A 13,567-nucleotide genomic window follows, 5' to 3' on the forward strand; every position below is an offset into this window, starting at 1 on the left:
CGTCGCGGCTTCACAGCCACAAGGTTGGGCTGAAAATATTGCATCAGCCATTTTGGAACGCTGGGACCAATTTTCAAGCCCTTCTCTCCTCAATCGTTTCTCCTAGTAATCAATTCTAGGAGGCCTGCTGTTTTCAAACTGCCAAACTTTGTGCGACCATTTTTATATATCCCCTGCATCTCAAGCCTATGACAGCCTCTTCAAGCCGACCATCAGCTCCCGTTTACCCCGCTCGATATCATACGACTAAGCCGCACTGAAGATCAGATCTCTTGATAAATAAGATTTCGGGCTTTGGCGCTCGGAACATACTAATATGCGGCTCATAAACGTTGAGAACCTAAAGCTGGAAACCTTCATCGGCAGCCAAATCCCACCATACGCTATCTTGTCGCATCGATGGGGAAATGATGACGAGGAGGTCACCTTCAAGGATATGACGAGAGGCACTACAGAGAAGGTCGGAATGACAAAAGTGAAAGGCTGCTGTCGCCAGGCCAAGAAAGACAACCTCAAATATGCTTGGATCGACACTTGCTGCATCGACAAGGAGAGTTCTAAAGAGCTAGATGAGGCTATCAACTCCATGTTTCAGTGGTATCGGAGAGCCGATGTATGTTATACCTACATGGCTGATGTTCCACATGAACAAGATATCTGGGAATCGACTTCCAGCTTCTCCACAAGCTCATGGTTCACAAGAGGATGGACATTACAAGAGCTCCTTGCTCCTGGGGAAATTCACTTCTTCGATGAGACTTGGAACCCTATTGGAACCAAGGAAGACTTGGCGAGCGAGATTGAAAATATCACGGGGATAGCTCGCAAATTCCTGCTGGGCTGGGTAGATTTCCATCAAGCAAGCGTCGCACAGCGGATGTCATGGGCATCGAAGAGAAAGACTAAAAGAGAAGAGGACATAGCTTACTGTCTCCTCGGTATCTTCAACGTTACCATGCCTATGATCTACGGCGAGGGCCACAAAGCCTTCGAAAGGCTTCAACTCAAGATCATGGAGCAGACGACCGACGACTCAATATTCGCATGGGGAGTCAAGGTTCAAGGCATGGAGTCAGAATCTCAGACTAGCCCAAGAGAGGATGACATGTCTGCCGGAATTTTCGCATCGTCCCCAGCGGACTTCGCCAAATGTGGCCGTATCGTTCCAAAAGCGCCTGACCCGGCATGCATCAACACCTTCGCTGTTTCCGGAGGATACATCCACACTTCGCTCAAGTTACGGAGTTCTCTGAACGGAGTAACGTATGGCCTACTCAATTGTGGTCTCGAAAACACTACAGATGGCATCATCGCCATTCCGCTCCATTGCACAACGCCGTCAGTTGTGACTATTAGGGAGTATATCCGACCACTGGGCTATGGCCCTATCCTTCTTTCTGGGCGGCGAACTGACTATCGTGATGGTCAAGAGGTCCGCATCCGCGTGAATCGGCAGACGCGACCGACGAAAATGACAGGAAGACGCTTTTGGCTCCACATAGATGGCCATCAAAAGCTCAAACTACATCTCCAGGAGATTTGGCCACCATTCAGTTGGGACAGGGGGCGTGCTTTTGTCACGGAAATCGATGATATAAATCGGAACTTCAGACGGAAACATCTCGCTCGCTTTACTACCAGAGCAGAGCGGGGAAGTGATATCATCGTTGTCCTGGACTTCAGCATTGATACAGTAAAGGAATGTGCGGACTGCTTTGTAATAGCAGCACCTGAATCATTGGATTTAAGTATGATCAATGCAAGCCTGGAATATATGCAACCCGAGCACCTGCAAGACAAAGTCATAGACAATGGAAATGTCATTGTAAAGGTCTCGGTGGAAATAGAAGACATTCCTCAGGGCTCAATATTTCTGATGAGAATGGCCCGGACCGATGAGAAACCACGAACTATTGTAGATCCCTGCCACCATATTTCCAAGGCTGCCGAGATGTACATGTTCATTTCATCCCTTTGCCAAGCAGAAATTGCAGAGGACACTATGAAGGAGGTGATTGATGGTCAAGCCACACCTTCAAAGCTATGGCTATCGTTGAAAGATGAGCTGGATGCGGTAGCAGAAAAGCAGAGACTTCTCGCCGAGGAAAGGGCTAGGATTGAATGCGAGATGAGAACAGCGAAGGATAGGATACAACAATTCGAGAGTACAATTGAAGAAGGAAGGAAAAGGCTTAAAGAACTCGAGGATCAAACAGCAGGGCATGCGAAGAACCTGGAGGAAATGGATGGAGCCGACGGTCCAGCGAATTGGGTCGAAACTTTGATACAGAACCAGTTGAATAAGCAAAAGGCACCTCGAAACACAGAAATTCCGGTTTCTGCGGGCCCAAGCCTTCTCCCGACACGCCTGATTAACAACCAGCAAACCATGGGCGGTTACATCCCCCTGCTCTGGGCCGCTGCCAATGGAAAGAAGAGGATCTTACGAGCCCTTATTGACAGGGGTGCAGACCTAGAAGTCAGAAATACCGATAACTCATACACAGCTCTTATATATGCGGCAGCATATGGAAGAGTCTCTGCAGCAAGCCTGCTTCTCAGAAAGGGCGCGATGATAGAAGCCCGGAATAAGGATGGAGATAGCGCCTTGATGGTGGCGGCCCACGAGGCACATGCATCGGTAGTTTCACTCCTGATTGACAGAGGAGCTGATATCGAAGCACGAAATACCTTTGGGAACACACCGCTTTCCATTGCTGCGAGACGAGGACGGGATGCCGTGGTCAAAGCACTGCTGGAGAAAGGGGCTGATATAGAGGCGAAGAACCAATGGGGAGACACGCCCTTATCACGAGCATGTATCTATGGCCGTGTGGGCGTCGCCAGGATGTTGATTGATAAGGGAGCCAAAGTCGACGTGAAGAACAAGAAAGGCGTTACACCTCTGCAACTGGCAGAGAAGAACGGACAGACTGAGGTCGTTGATATGCTCCGGGCTTATCCCATTGTGTTAAATCAGAAGTGTATTTTCTAACCTTAGGATTGACTTATAAACTTAATACTGCCACGACCTTCTAATTACTCTAAACCTTCTTCTAGTCTAACCTTCTTCTCGGTCCTAATAGCACTAATATATATATTATTATAAAACCTTTGCCAGTTAGGTTAAGCTTTTATTATATATTAATATTTATTAATAAATCTAAAAGCTATATATCTTACCTAGAAGTTAAATATACTTATCCTTATAACCTTTAATTAATTTATATAGCTAGGTTATTAAAGTTCTCTATAATGTTACGACCCCGCGGTTACGTCACGTGTACCCCACTTTTCTCAACCTATCACTAAGGACTTTCAAGACGATCACGTCTCAGACCGTGATCGCCTACAAAGGATCACGACTTCGACCGTGATCCCTCTGTTAAGATCACGACCGTAACCGTGATCATCTAAAGATCACCTTTAGTATATAGAACACATTCATTTGCACTTTCATAGATTCTAGCTCACCAGCTATCAATAAAACTTCTTTACATTGATTAAGCCTAACACGCATTAAATCTACCATTAAGAGACGTGACACTTCGATAAGCTCAGTTTACGCCCTATGCAATCTGCCAATAATAAACCTAGCACGGCTTAGTTTATCTACAGTTGGAAACCAACCGTCACACGTTGATAGCTCTTGTTTAGACCGTACTGCGTAACGCTAAGTAATATCTATGCAATGGCACCTGTTACTCTAAGCCGCCCTTCGACTACCGGACGTTCCCAGCACGTCACACCTCCTGAGGAACCTCGACCTCTTGCAGAGGAACTCCAGGAAGTCCTAATAGAAACGGACGAGGAAGGAGACATTAAGAGTCCTCCTATCCACCTAAACTCTCACGAAGACGAAGTCAAGAAACTCAAGAAGAAACTTCATAACCTGGGGGAGCAACACAATACCCTCCTGGACAACGCCAAGAACAACGCCAAAATCGCGCAGAACCGAATCGAGGCCTTAGAGAAAAAGGTAGCCGACCTCGCCGAAATTGCAGAGTCACTCGGAAAAACAGCCGAAAACAGTCAGAGGCTATACAAGGAACATATCGAACATACCCAAGCCCTCGTTGCTACCAGAAAAGACCCTAGAGAGATCCTTCGACCTCGTCAGCCTAATTCTTTCAATGGCAACGCCGACAAATTGCAAGGATTCCTTACTAGCCTCCGGAGCTACCAGATGTACTATCCAATTTAGTTTACGACCGAAGAATTAAGAGTACGACATAGTATAGGATTCCTCAAAGACAAAGCACTGCAAATAATAGAACCTATTATCCGCGACTATGTTAATAATCTACCTGATAAACAACAACTAGTAACTAAGTATGTCTACGAAAAATACGAGCACTTCGAATCCGAACTCAGAAATGCTTTTGGAATCATAGACGAGAAACAAATGGCAGAAATAAAGATCCGATAACTCAAACAGAAAGGATCTGCCGCAGACTACCTTACAGAATACCGTTACTAAGCAGCGAAATTAAACTGGGGCGAAGAAGCCTACATGGCATAAGTATACTTAGGACTTAAGTCCGAAGTCAAGGATGCCATAGTAAACATCAGACCTAAACCCAAGGATCTGAATAAACTTGCCAGTATTGCTATAGAAATCGACAATCAACAGTATAAACGACGCAGGGAAAAGCAAGCTGAGAAACACGGAGGGTCGTATAACCCCCGATGGAACACCAAACAGCAACACGCCAACTAAGGGAAGAAACGACAGAACGATACCTCGTACAGTACCGACGCAGGACCTATAGTCATTGCGATGGCCAAACGAGACAAAACCCAAATCACTTGCTATAACTATGGCAAGAAAGGACATTACGAACGAGAATGTAAGAACCCCGTTAAAACTAACCAAAAATACAGGCCAGTACCCAAAGGTAAGAAAATCAATATGGTCAAGAAAAACGACGAACCTCAGATGGTAATTAAAACCATTAACATAACAAGAAAAGATGGATACGATATAATACAAATGATACGAATCGACAACTTCGACCTATCTCTCGATATATGCAACCTATTCCTTAGCAAGGAAGAAACTCTCGAAAAATACTACTAAAACCTGGACCTAGAATAACGACCCGTACTAGGATACACAGCCCTCGTAGCAACAGTTCACACACAAAGCAAAAGTGAAAAACAGGCGAAGAAAAGAGCGTATAATGCGAAGAGACGAGAAGACCCCGAGTTCAGAAGAAAAGAAAGCGAACGATAAAAACAACAAAGGATAAAGGCAAAATAAAACGCAGAAGTCGAACTCAAATAGGTACCGGTACCTAAACCAGAAGCATAACACCTCACCAAGGGAAAATCTGTATTCATGGTCAAAAAGGGAAAGGAAATTGCCCCTAACACAGACAATGAACCGAGTACCAAGATAATCAACCAGGAAATCGACAACATTCCTATCAAGGTCACCTCGCGATGACCAAATCAACATATCAATGACCCTAACTATTTGGAATCTTACAAAGTCCAAAGAAAATCCGACACTAGGAAACTCTGGAACACCCGTCATTGGACAATCTGGAACACCCCCTATCGGTCCATAATTCCGACGAATTCAATCAACGTTTCTGGAACTAGTAAAACATCAGAAATATACGGAACTCGCCAGAGAACGAGCAATCACGGAGCAAGACGATAATATTTATATCCGAGCTCACACAAAGGAAGCATTGGAAGACCCCATAATTCCAGAAGAACGTATGCAAGCCGAAAGGGACCTAAGGAGGTACCTAGATTACCCGAATTACAGGCAGATATCTTGGATATTATGTATATGAAACTATTGTCTATGACACTGGCAAGATAAAGTAGCAAATAACTGCTTCCTAGTATAAGTCCTAGAACATTAAGAACAGAAACCCTACTTAATTATTAATATACTCGGATACTAAGTTATAAAGAGATATAGAGGATCTTAAGTAGCAAAACTAGAAGCTTATATAGAAACACGAGAGCGAGCCCTAGCGCATATTTAGAACTCCTGATATATTGTATAATAGAGACAGAATATACAACAAGAAGTCGAGATCGCAGAAGAAGAAGCATCTTAAGACGAATAGGATATCTTCCGACAGCTAGATAAATAACAGCTGCAAGAACGATTAGAAGAAACAAAAAAAGAAAAAGGAAGACCCCTTACCGAAGAAGAGAAAGCAGATATCATCCTAGACCACGAGGTAGGAAAAATAGAAGCTGCTTATTAACAAAAATTAGCTACCCAGAACGAATATCCCAGCGACATTAACTGCACCAAGAGCAAATGCAGCATGGATTACCCATAGGGAAAAGGCACGCGCCATCTGTAACAGAGCGACAGATAGGCGAAAAATCAGAGGCTAAACTACCTAAGAAAGCTCTGAGAATGGCAACGAAAGGACGCCAACAAACCTGCCTAGAACTAAAAGTCAGAATCAAGGGCAAGTAGCTAAGTGCACTTGTAGATAGCGGAGCCGACATGAATTTCATTTCCCCTATAACAGTTAATAAACTAAGGCTACTATAGAAGGACAAGAACGACCCATATACAGTATATAACAGACAAGGAGAAACCTATCTATACGAAAACGGAAATATCACCAGAGAGATTAATTACCTCAAGGTATTCATTAACAGAAAGAACCAAGGTATCGACTTCGATATTATCCCAGTATGGAGATATAATCTAGTACTTGGATACCTATGGCTATTACGCTACAACCTACAATTCAACTGGAGAACTGGCCAGGTGGACTGCAAAGACCACCCTTCAGATGATGGAAGCAATTCAGGCTACGACACGAGATCTCAAACTTCGACTAAAGAGAGCAGCAAAGACAGGAGCGGCAAAGTACCGCCTATTCCAAAAGGAACGCGACATAAATACCATAAAGGCAAGGTTAAATACATCAGACGAACGATAGCATCTCTCAAAGGACAGTTCAAACAACTAGACTAAGACATTAAACAGATGAAACAGATTGCCGCAAAGGAATCTGACAAACAACTCAAGAACATACCACCGGAGTATCATATCTATGAGAAGTTGTTTCAAGAGGAACTAGACACAAAGTTACCTTAATACACGGACTACGATATTAAAATCATACTAAAGGATAGAAAGAACCCGAAATTCTTCCCCATCTATAATCTATCTTAAGACGAACTAGGAACGCTCAGAGAATAGATAAACGATATGCTACGGAAAGGATACATTAGACCGTTAAAATCCTCAGCAGGATATCCGGTTATATTCATACTAAAACCCAATTCGAACAAACTACGACTTATAGTAGATTACCAACAACTCAACGAGATTACTAAAAAGGACAGAACACCGTTACTACTTATCACCGAACTTAAGGACCGTCTATTCGGCAAAAAATGGTTTACCGCCCTCGATCTCAAATCTGCTTATAATCTCATTCGAATTAAAGAAGGCGACGAATAGAAAACAGCCTTTCGAACGAAATACAAACTATTCGAATATTTGGTTATGCCTTTTAGATTAACCAACATACCCGCAGTATTCTAACGCATAATTACAAACGTACTTCGAGAGTACCTTGATATCTTTGTAGTTTGCTACCTAGATAATATCCTCATCTTCTCTGACACAGAAGAAGAGCACACAGAACACGTCCACAAGGTTTTAAAAGCACTACAAGACGCCAACATGCTCGTTAAACCCACTAAAAGCCACTTCCACCAGTCTCAAGTAACATACTTAGGACATGAAATCTTATACAACGAAATCAGGATAGATAGGCGAAAGATTGCAGCAGTCACCGAATAGAAACCACCTATATCGGTAAAAGAAACCTAATCCTTCCTAGGATTCGCTAACTACTACCGACGATTCATTAAGGACTTCAGTAAAATTGCTATCCCCCTCACCGAGATTACCAAGAAGGACAAACAATTCCAATAGAACGACAAGGCACAAGAAGCTTTCGGGAAGCTTAAAGCATCAATTATAAGCAAACCCGTCCTAGTTATATTCGACCCAGACCGACAAGTTGAACTCGAAACCGATGCTTCCGACTTTGCCCTGGGAGGACAAATAGGACAACGAGACGACAACGGTGTACTACACCCTATTGCTTTCTATTCTCATAAGATGCATAGAGCAGAGCTCAACTATCCCATCTATAACAAAGAATTCCTAGCTATTATCAACTGTTTTAAGGAATTTAGATACTACCTCAGAGGAAGCAAACACCCAGTAAAAGTTTTCACTGACTACAAGAACATAGCTTACTTTGCGACAACGCAAGAGTTAAACCGACGACAACTATGCTACGCCGAATACCTATGTAAATTCGACTTCACCATAGCGCACTGTAAAGGAACAGACAATAGACGCGCAGACGCCATTAGTCGACGACCAGACTTTAACACTGGAACTATCAAGACCAAGGAATAACTCTTAGAAACCAACTCTAAAGGAGAATATCAGTTCACATAACCTATTAAAACCATCGCCTTAACCCGCAAAGGAATAACAGAAGAAGAAAAATAACGCTACATCGGATTTAAGAAATACATCTCCATGCAACAATTAAAAGAACACCATCGAGATACGCACGAGAAACCCGAAGAAGCCAGCGCAAGCCATCTTTCCTGGTATTTCAGATCAGGAAGAGACAAACGAATCAGACAAATTATAGACAAATGCCCAATCTGCAAGAAAAAACCACAGGGATGGAGATACCCAATACAATCCCTCACAGACCAAGATAAGCAAGAAAGAGTGGAACAAGAATTCATCTACGAAATCCACGCACACCCATTACATGGACACCAAGGAGTCACGAAAACAATAAAACGACTTCAAGAACTAGGCTACCGCCATTTCAAAAAGGGACAAGTTAAAAAGGTCATAAAACAATGCGATTTATGTGCAAAAACAAAAGCGCAAAGACACAAACCTTATAGACAACTACAACCCTTGCCAGTAGCACAACGACCTTGGGATTCGATCACAATGGACTTCATAACCAAACTACCCTTATCAGAAGAACCCTTAACCAGAATCTTCTATGATAGTATTATAGTTATTATTAACCGACTTACAAAGTTCTCTTACTACCTACCCTACAGAGAAGCAATAGACGCAGAAGAACTTTCTTATGTTTTTTACCGACACATTGTTAGCATACACAGGTTACCTACAGAAATCCTTTCGGATAGAGGACCTATATTTGCAGCAACATTTTGGCAATTACTTATGGCACGACTTGGACTAAACCACCGACTTACGACAGCGTTTCGACCGCAAGTCGATAGATAAACCGAACGAATAAATTAAGTACTTAAATAATACCTACGGTGTTATATCAACTACAAACAGAACGATTAGGTTGAGAAACTACTAATAGCCTAACTCGCCTATAACACCGCATACAACGAAAGTACAAAGCTTATACCAGCCTATGCCAATTTTGGATTCACACCGAACGCATATCACGATGCACGATAAGAAAAATCAATTAACCTAGCCGCCATACTCAAAAGTGATGACCTCAAAAACCTACATAAAGAAATGAAAACAGAACTCGAATTTGTCAGAAAACGCATGAAAAACTACTACGACCTAAAACGGTTGAAGGGACTAACCTTTTCGGAGGGAGATATGGTCTACCTAGCCACAAAAAACATCAAAACAGATCGACTAACTCACAAATTGGACTATAAATTCATCGGACCCTATAAAGTACTATAGAAAATTTCAGAAAATAACTATAAACTGGACCTACCACCGAAAGTTAGGCTCTATCTAGTCTTTTACGTTTTATTACTTGAATCAGCAGCAGATACAATACAAGTCAAAACAAGCAACAAACCACGAGAAATCTTAGGACTAGAAGTCTACAAAGCAGAAGCTATCAAGAAAACCCGCATAAAAAATGGCCAGAGAGAATACCTTATAAAATAGAAAAACTACCTAGAAAGCGAAAACACATAGGAACCTCTAAAATACCTCGTTAATGCCCAACGACTCTTAAAGAACTTTCACCAACCCCGGAACTCCTCAAAGGCCCGACATCGTTAAACTCATCACCAAGGCCTAAAGACGCCCAGTCAATATCGTTAGGAACACCCAACGATTAAAGATCGTTAACCACCTATTCCTCGTAAGACTACAAAGCAGGAAGAATGTTATCCTCCTTGTCAAGCTCTTGCATTCCCCGCTCAAACAACTCAGCACCTCGTTCCTTCACCCTCTTCTTAATCTTACAAATCCATTGCAAACGACTCACCGCCTCAGCCAGAGAGGACTGCAACTCTATAAGCTCCTTGTGAAGAACCAATACCTTATCACCCGCCTCTTCTTCCTGAGCTTCTAACTTCTCTTGCTAATCCACCAAACGATTCACTACCAAAGTCAGCACATATCGAGAAGGAAGAATAAAGAGTACTCATACAAGTAGACGCAACACGGACACCGTCACAAGAACGACCTCGACGAACGCATTCAAGACAACGACTAGACTTCTTAACATCGTCAAAGCGACATTCCTTTTTATTTTTAAAATAATACGTGCACGGCATCGCAGCAGGAAGACTGTTCTTAACCGCAAAACGATGGAGCGAAGCGCGATCTTCGGTCGTGTCCCTTCTCTCGGGAACTTCGTCACCGGACTCGAACAAGTTTTCAATCGCCTCTTGCGGGATAATCGATTTTTTGGATTTCTTGGATGAACGTTTCGTTACGCGACCTGACATCGTGTCAGCATCCTAAGAAAATTAATACAGGTTTAAGTTGCAACCTACCGAGGCGAGATTAGCCTAACAGGTGATATGCAGGTCTTGGGGACAAGACCCAACGGAGGGGAGACATCGTGTTACGACCCCGCGGTTACGTCACGTGTACCCCACTTTTCTCAACCTATCACTAAGGACTTTCAAGACGATCACGTCTCAGACCGTGATCGCCTACAAAGGATCACGACTTCGACCGTGATCCCTCTGTTAAGATCACGACCGTAACCGTGATCATCTAAAGATCACCTTTAGTATATAGAACACATTCATTTGCACTTTTATAGATTCTAGCTCACCAGCTATCAATAAAACTTCTTTACATTGATCAAGCCTAACACGCATTGAATCTACCATTAAGAGACGTGACACTTCGATAAGCTCAGTTTACGCCCTACGCAATCTGCCAACAATAAACCTAGCACGGCTTAGTTTATCCACAGTTGGAAACCAACCGTCACATATAAAATATCCTTAATAGTAATTACCCTCTTAGTAGACTATAAGTTATATATTAATTAGGGATATAATCTAAGCTTAATTTCTTTTTTTAATTAACTTAATAATCTTTTTATTTTTCTAAAAATTAGTACCTAAAAGGGCTTTTAATACCTTTTTTTTTACTTAATAACTTTTTTAATCTCCTAAGGAAGGTCTTAATATATAATATCTAAAATAAAAATACTAAGAATTATAAGATTAAAAATAATATTACTAAGAAGCTTTTTATACTCTTAACTATTAATAAAAGCTTTTATTTTAATTATTATAGCTTTAAGCTTTTTAAAATTATTTTATATTTTAAGTTAATTTTTAATAGCTTAGAGGTCTCTTAGATTAATAGGGAAGTTATTAATATAGTAATTTTAATATTAATTAGGGAAGGCTATTAAGATAAGCTTTCTTTTTAGTATTACTATTTTGCCTTTTTTATTAGATTTTTTCTTTATATATTACTAAGTTAAATTATCTTAGTAGGTATATTAAAGCTTCTTATATTTATATAAGTAGTTAAATAAGTTATCTTTTAGGCTTTTATAATATTAGCTTTATACTATAGTAATTAGTTAGGTATTATAATATAATATCTAAGTTATAAGCCAGATATATTATTTGCAGTTAAGACTTATGGCTAAGAGCTTATATCAGCATAGAGAACTTAGCTCCGGGCTTATCTGGCGACAAAGGAAGAGGAGGGACGAGAACCAAGTCAGGTGTTACCATAGTGATTTAATATTAAATTCTGAGTGAGAGGCCTTCTGCAAATTTGAGGATTGTCAGCTTAGCTCGTAGTTCACGTTAAGCAATTACATGATCCCACAGATCTTCAGCTTTCATGACTGATGTTTGAAGGGCATTTCACCCAGCATACATAGGCTGCACTTTTTGATGCTCAAGGCAGCCGCCGAAAAAAGGTTGGTCATCTCATGAGTCATCACATAGATCTGTTGTCATATGGGAACTTAAGGGTTGTTCTTCATGGTCACTCATCCCTGTATTACATGCTCAATAGGGAAGTCTAACACGTCCCGACAGCCGAACCGCAATTTTGGTAACCAAATTTTGACTTTGGTGTGGTGATTGCGAAAGTGTTCACCGTACAAAGTATCTTTAAATACTCAGGTCGGGATTAGCTGGTATAGAATATTCTATTCCCTTGTGATTATGAGAACACCCCGAAAAGGTCTTTGCTATTATTTTCTCATTACTAAATGACCATCAGTAGGGGCACTTCATTTAATCGGTCATGAGTGATAGTTAATGTGAGTGTAGTCTGTTCAGACTTTCACTTTTTGAACCTAAATAGGTTTTTGACCACTGAGGGTTGACCAAAAATTGGCGCAGAATTTATATTGTCTCGAGTGCAAACTTTCTGCGGCTCAAATACGAAAGTTTCTCAACTTTTTACATGGCTCTCTGCCAAATACTGGTTTTATATCCTCTGACAATTGAAGGTCTTTTTGAAGCTTTGCTGCTCAAGGAAAGTTTCCCTGGCCTATAAAATCTGCCTCTTCTCCATGGTTCTGTCCCAGAAATCTCAACATTGCAAATACATCACGGAATCGTTTGAGGTCAGCCTGCCATATCACATTCCATATTGTACAATACGACGCTGTACAATAAACCCTTGTGCACCATCAGCATCTGCACTACAAAAAATTCGTACACTAGCTTTGTACGCTTCAGCTTTGTACATCATCCAGTTGTACGCTCACGCTCACGGCCTACTCACCATGGTTCACACACGTTCCCAGAAGCGCAAGGCTGAGGACTCTGAGCCTCAAGACCAAGCTCCTGTCTCCACCGGCAACTCCTCCAAAGTTGCTTTCGTTAAGGCCTTCAAGGGCGGTAAACGCCCTAAGGTAGCCCGCGATGATGACGACCAACTCACCGTGCCAGCACCACCGGTCACAGTGCACCGCCACCACAACTTGAAAAAACTTATTATTCGCAACAAGACCTCAAGGAACCAATCCATGTACCCCATGGTGATTCCTGTAATCTTTCGTGGTGTTCAGGCTGAAGAGCCTGAAGACAAGCCCATCGAGTTCACTTTCCGGTGCGAACTTCGCCCAAAGTGTCCCGACACCAAGCAGAATTATCTGCCCACTCAACAGCCCGCCACTGGTACAGTCCAGAAGAAGAGGATAGCCCCAAAGCCGGTGCAGTCAGATAAGCAACCAGCTCGAAAAACGTGATGAACAAGCCAACAGGGTGGATCGCCCTTCACACCTTTGTCTAATGAGGCTTGTGAGCAGGCGATATCCATGGCGGTCTCCGTTTTCATCAAGAACTA

At 42.1% G+C, this 13,567-nt stretch overlaps 4 protein-coding genes across 4 annotated transcripts; 3 read left to right on the plus strand and 1 right to left on the minus strand.

The window, feature by feature from the left end:
* Positions 1 to 36: 36 nt before the first annotated feature.
* FOXG_13481 (uncharacterized protein) lies at positions 37 to 3,090 on the plus strand. The gene has a single exon (XM_018393464.1). It carries the CDS (start codon positions 317 to 319, stop codon positions 2,993 to 2,995), a length of 2,679 nt encoding a protein of 892 aa, XP_018252734.1. The 5' UTR covers positions 37 to 316; the 3' UTR covers positions 2,996 to 3,090.
* A 601-nt stretch (positions 3,091 to 3,691) lies between these two features.
* FOXG_21180 (uncharacterized protein) lies at positions 3,692 to 4,204 on the plus strand (the record flags this gene model as incomplete). The annotated part of the gene is made up of 1 exon (XM_018401504.1): positions 3,692 to 4,204. The coding sequence occupies one exon, from the start codon at positions 3,692 to 3,694 to the stop codon at positions 4,202 to 4,204; it is 513 nt and encodes a 170-aa protein (XP_018252735.1).
* Positions 4,205 to 10,148: 5,944 nt separating this feature from the next.
* FOXG_13482 (uncharacterized protein) lies at positions 10,149 to 10,734 on the minus strand (the record flags this gene model as incomplete). The annotated part of the gene is made up of 2 exons (XM_018393465.1): positions 10,149 to 10,364; positions 10,480 to 10,734. 2 exons carry the CDS (start codon positions 10,732 to 10,734, stop codon positions 10,149 to 10,151), a joined length of 471 nt encoding a protein of 156 aa, XP_018252736.1.
* A 2,270-nt stretch (positions 10,735 to 13,004) lies between these two features.
* Positions 13,005 to 13,469, plus strand: FOXG_13483 (uncharacterized protein; the record flags this gene model as incomplete). The annotated part of the gene is made up of 1 exon (XM_018393466.1): positions 13,005 to 13,469. The coding sequence occupies one exon, from the start codon at positions 13,005 to 13,007 to the stop codon at positions 13,467 to 13,469; it is 465 nt and encodes a 154-aa protein (XP_018252737.1).
* Positions 13,470 to 13,567: the final 98 nt, after the last annotated feature.

The sequence above is a fragment of the Fusarium oxysporum genome, chromosome 12, assembly GCF_000149955.1.
Source record: "Fusarium oxysporum f. sp. lycopersici 4287 chromosome 12, whole genome shotgun sequence".
Taxonomy (NCBI): Eukaryota; Fungi; Ascomycota; class Sordariomycetes; order Hypocreales; family Nectriaceae; genus Fusarium; species Fusarium oxysporum.

Bases quoted from the DNA above. Each gene is read 5' to 3' on its own strand.
- FOXG_13481 (XM_018393464.1), top strand. From the start codon at position 317: ATGCGGCTCATAAACGTTGAGAACCTAAAGCTGGAAACCTTCATCGGC.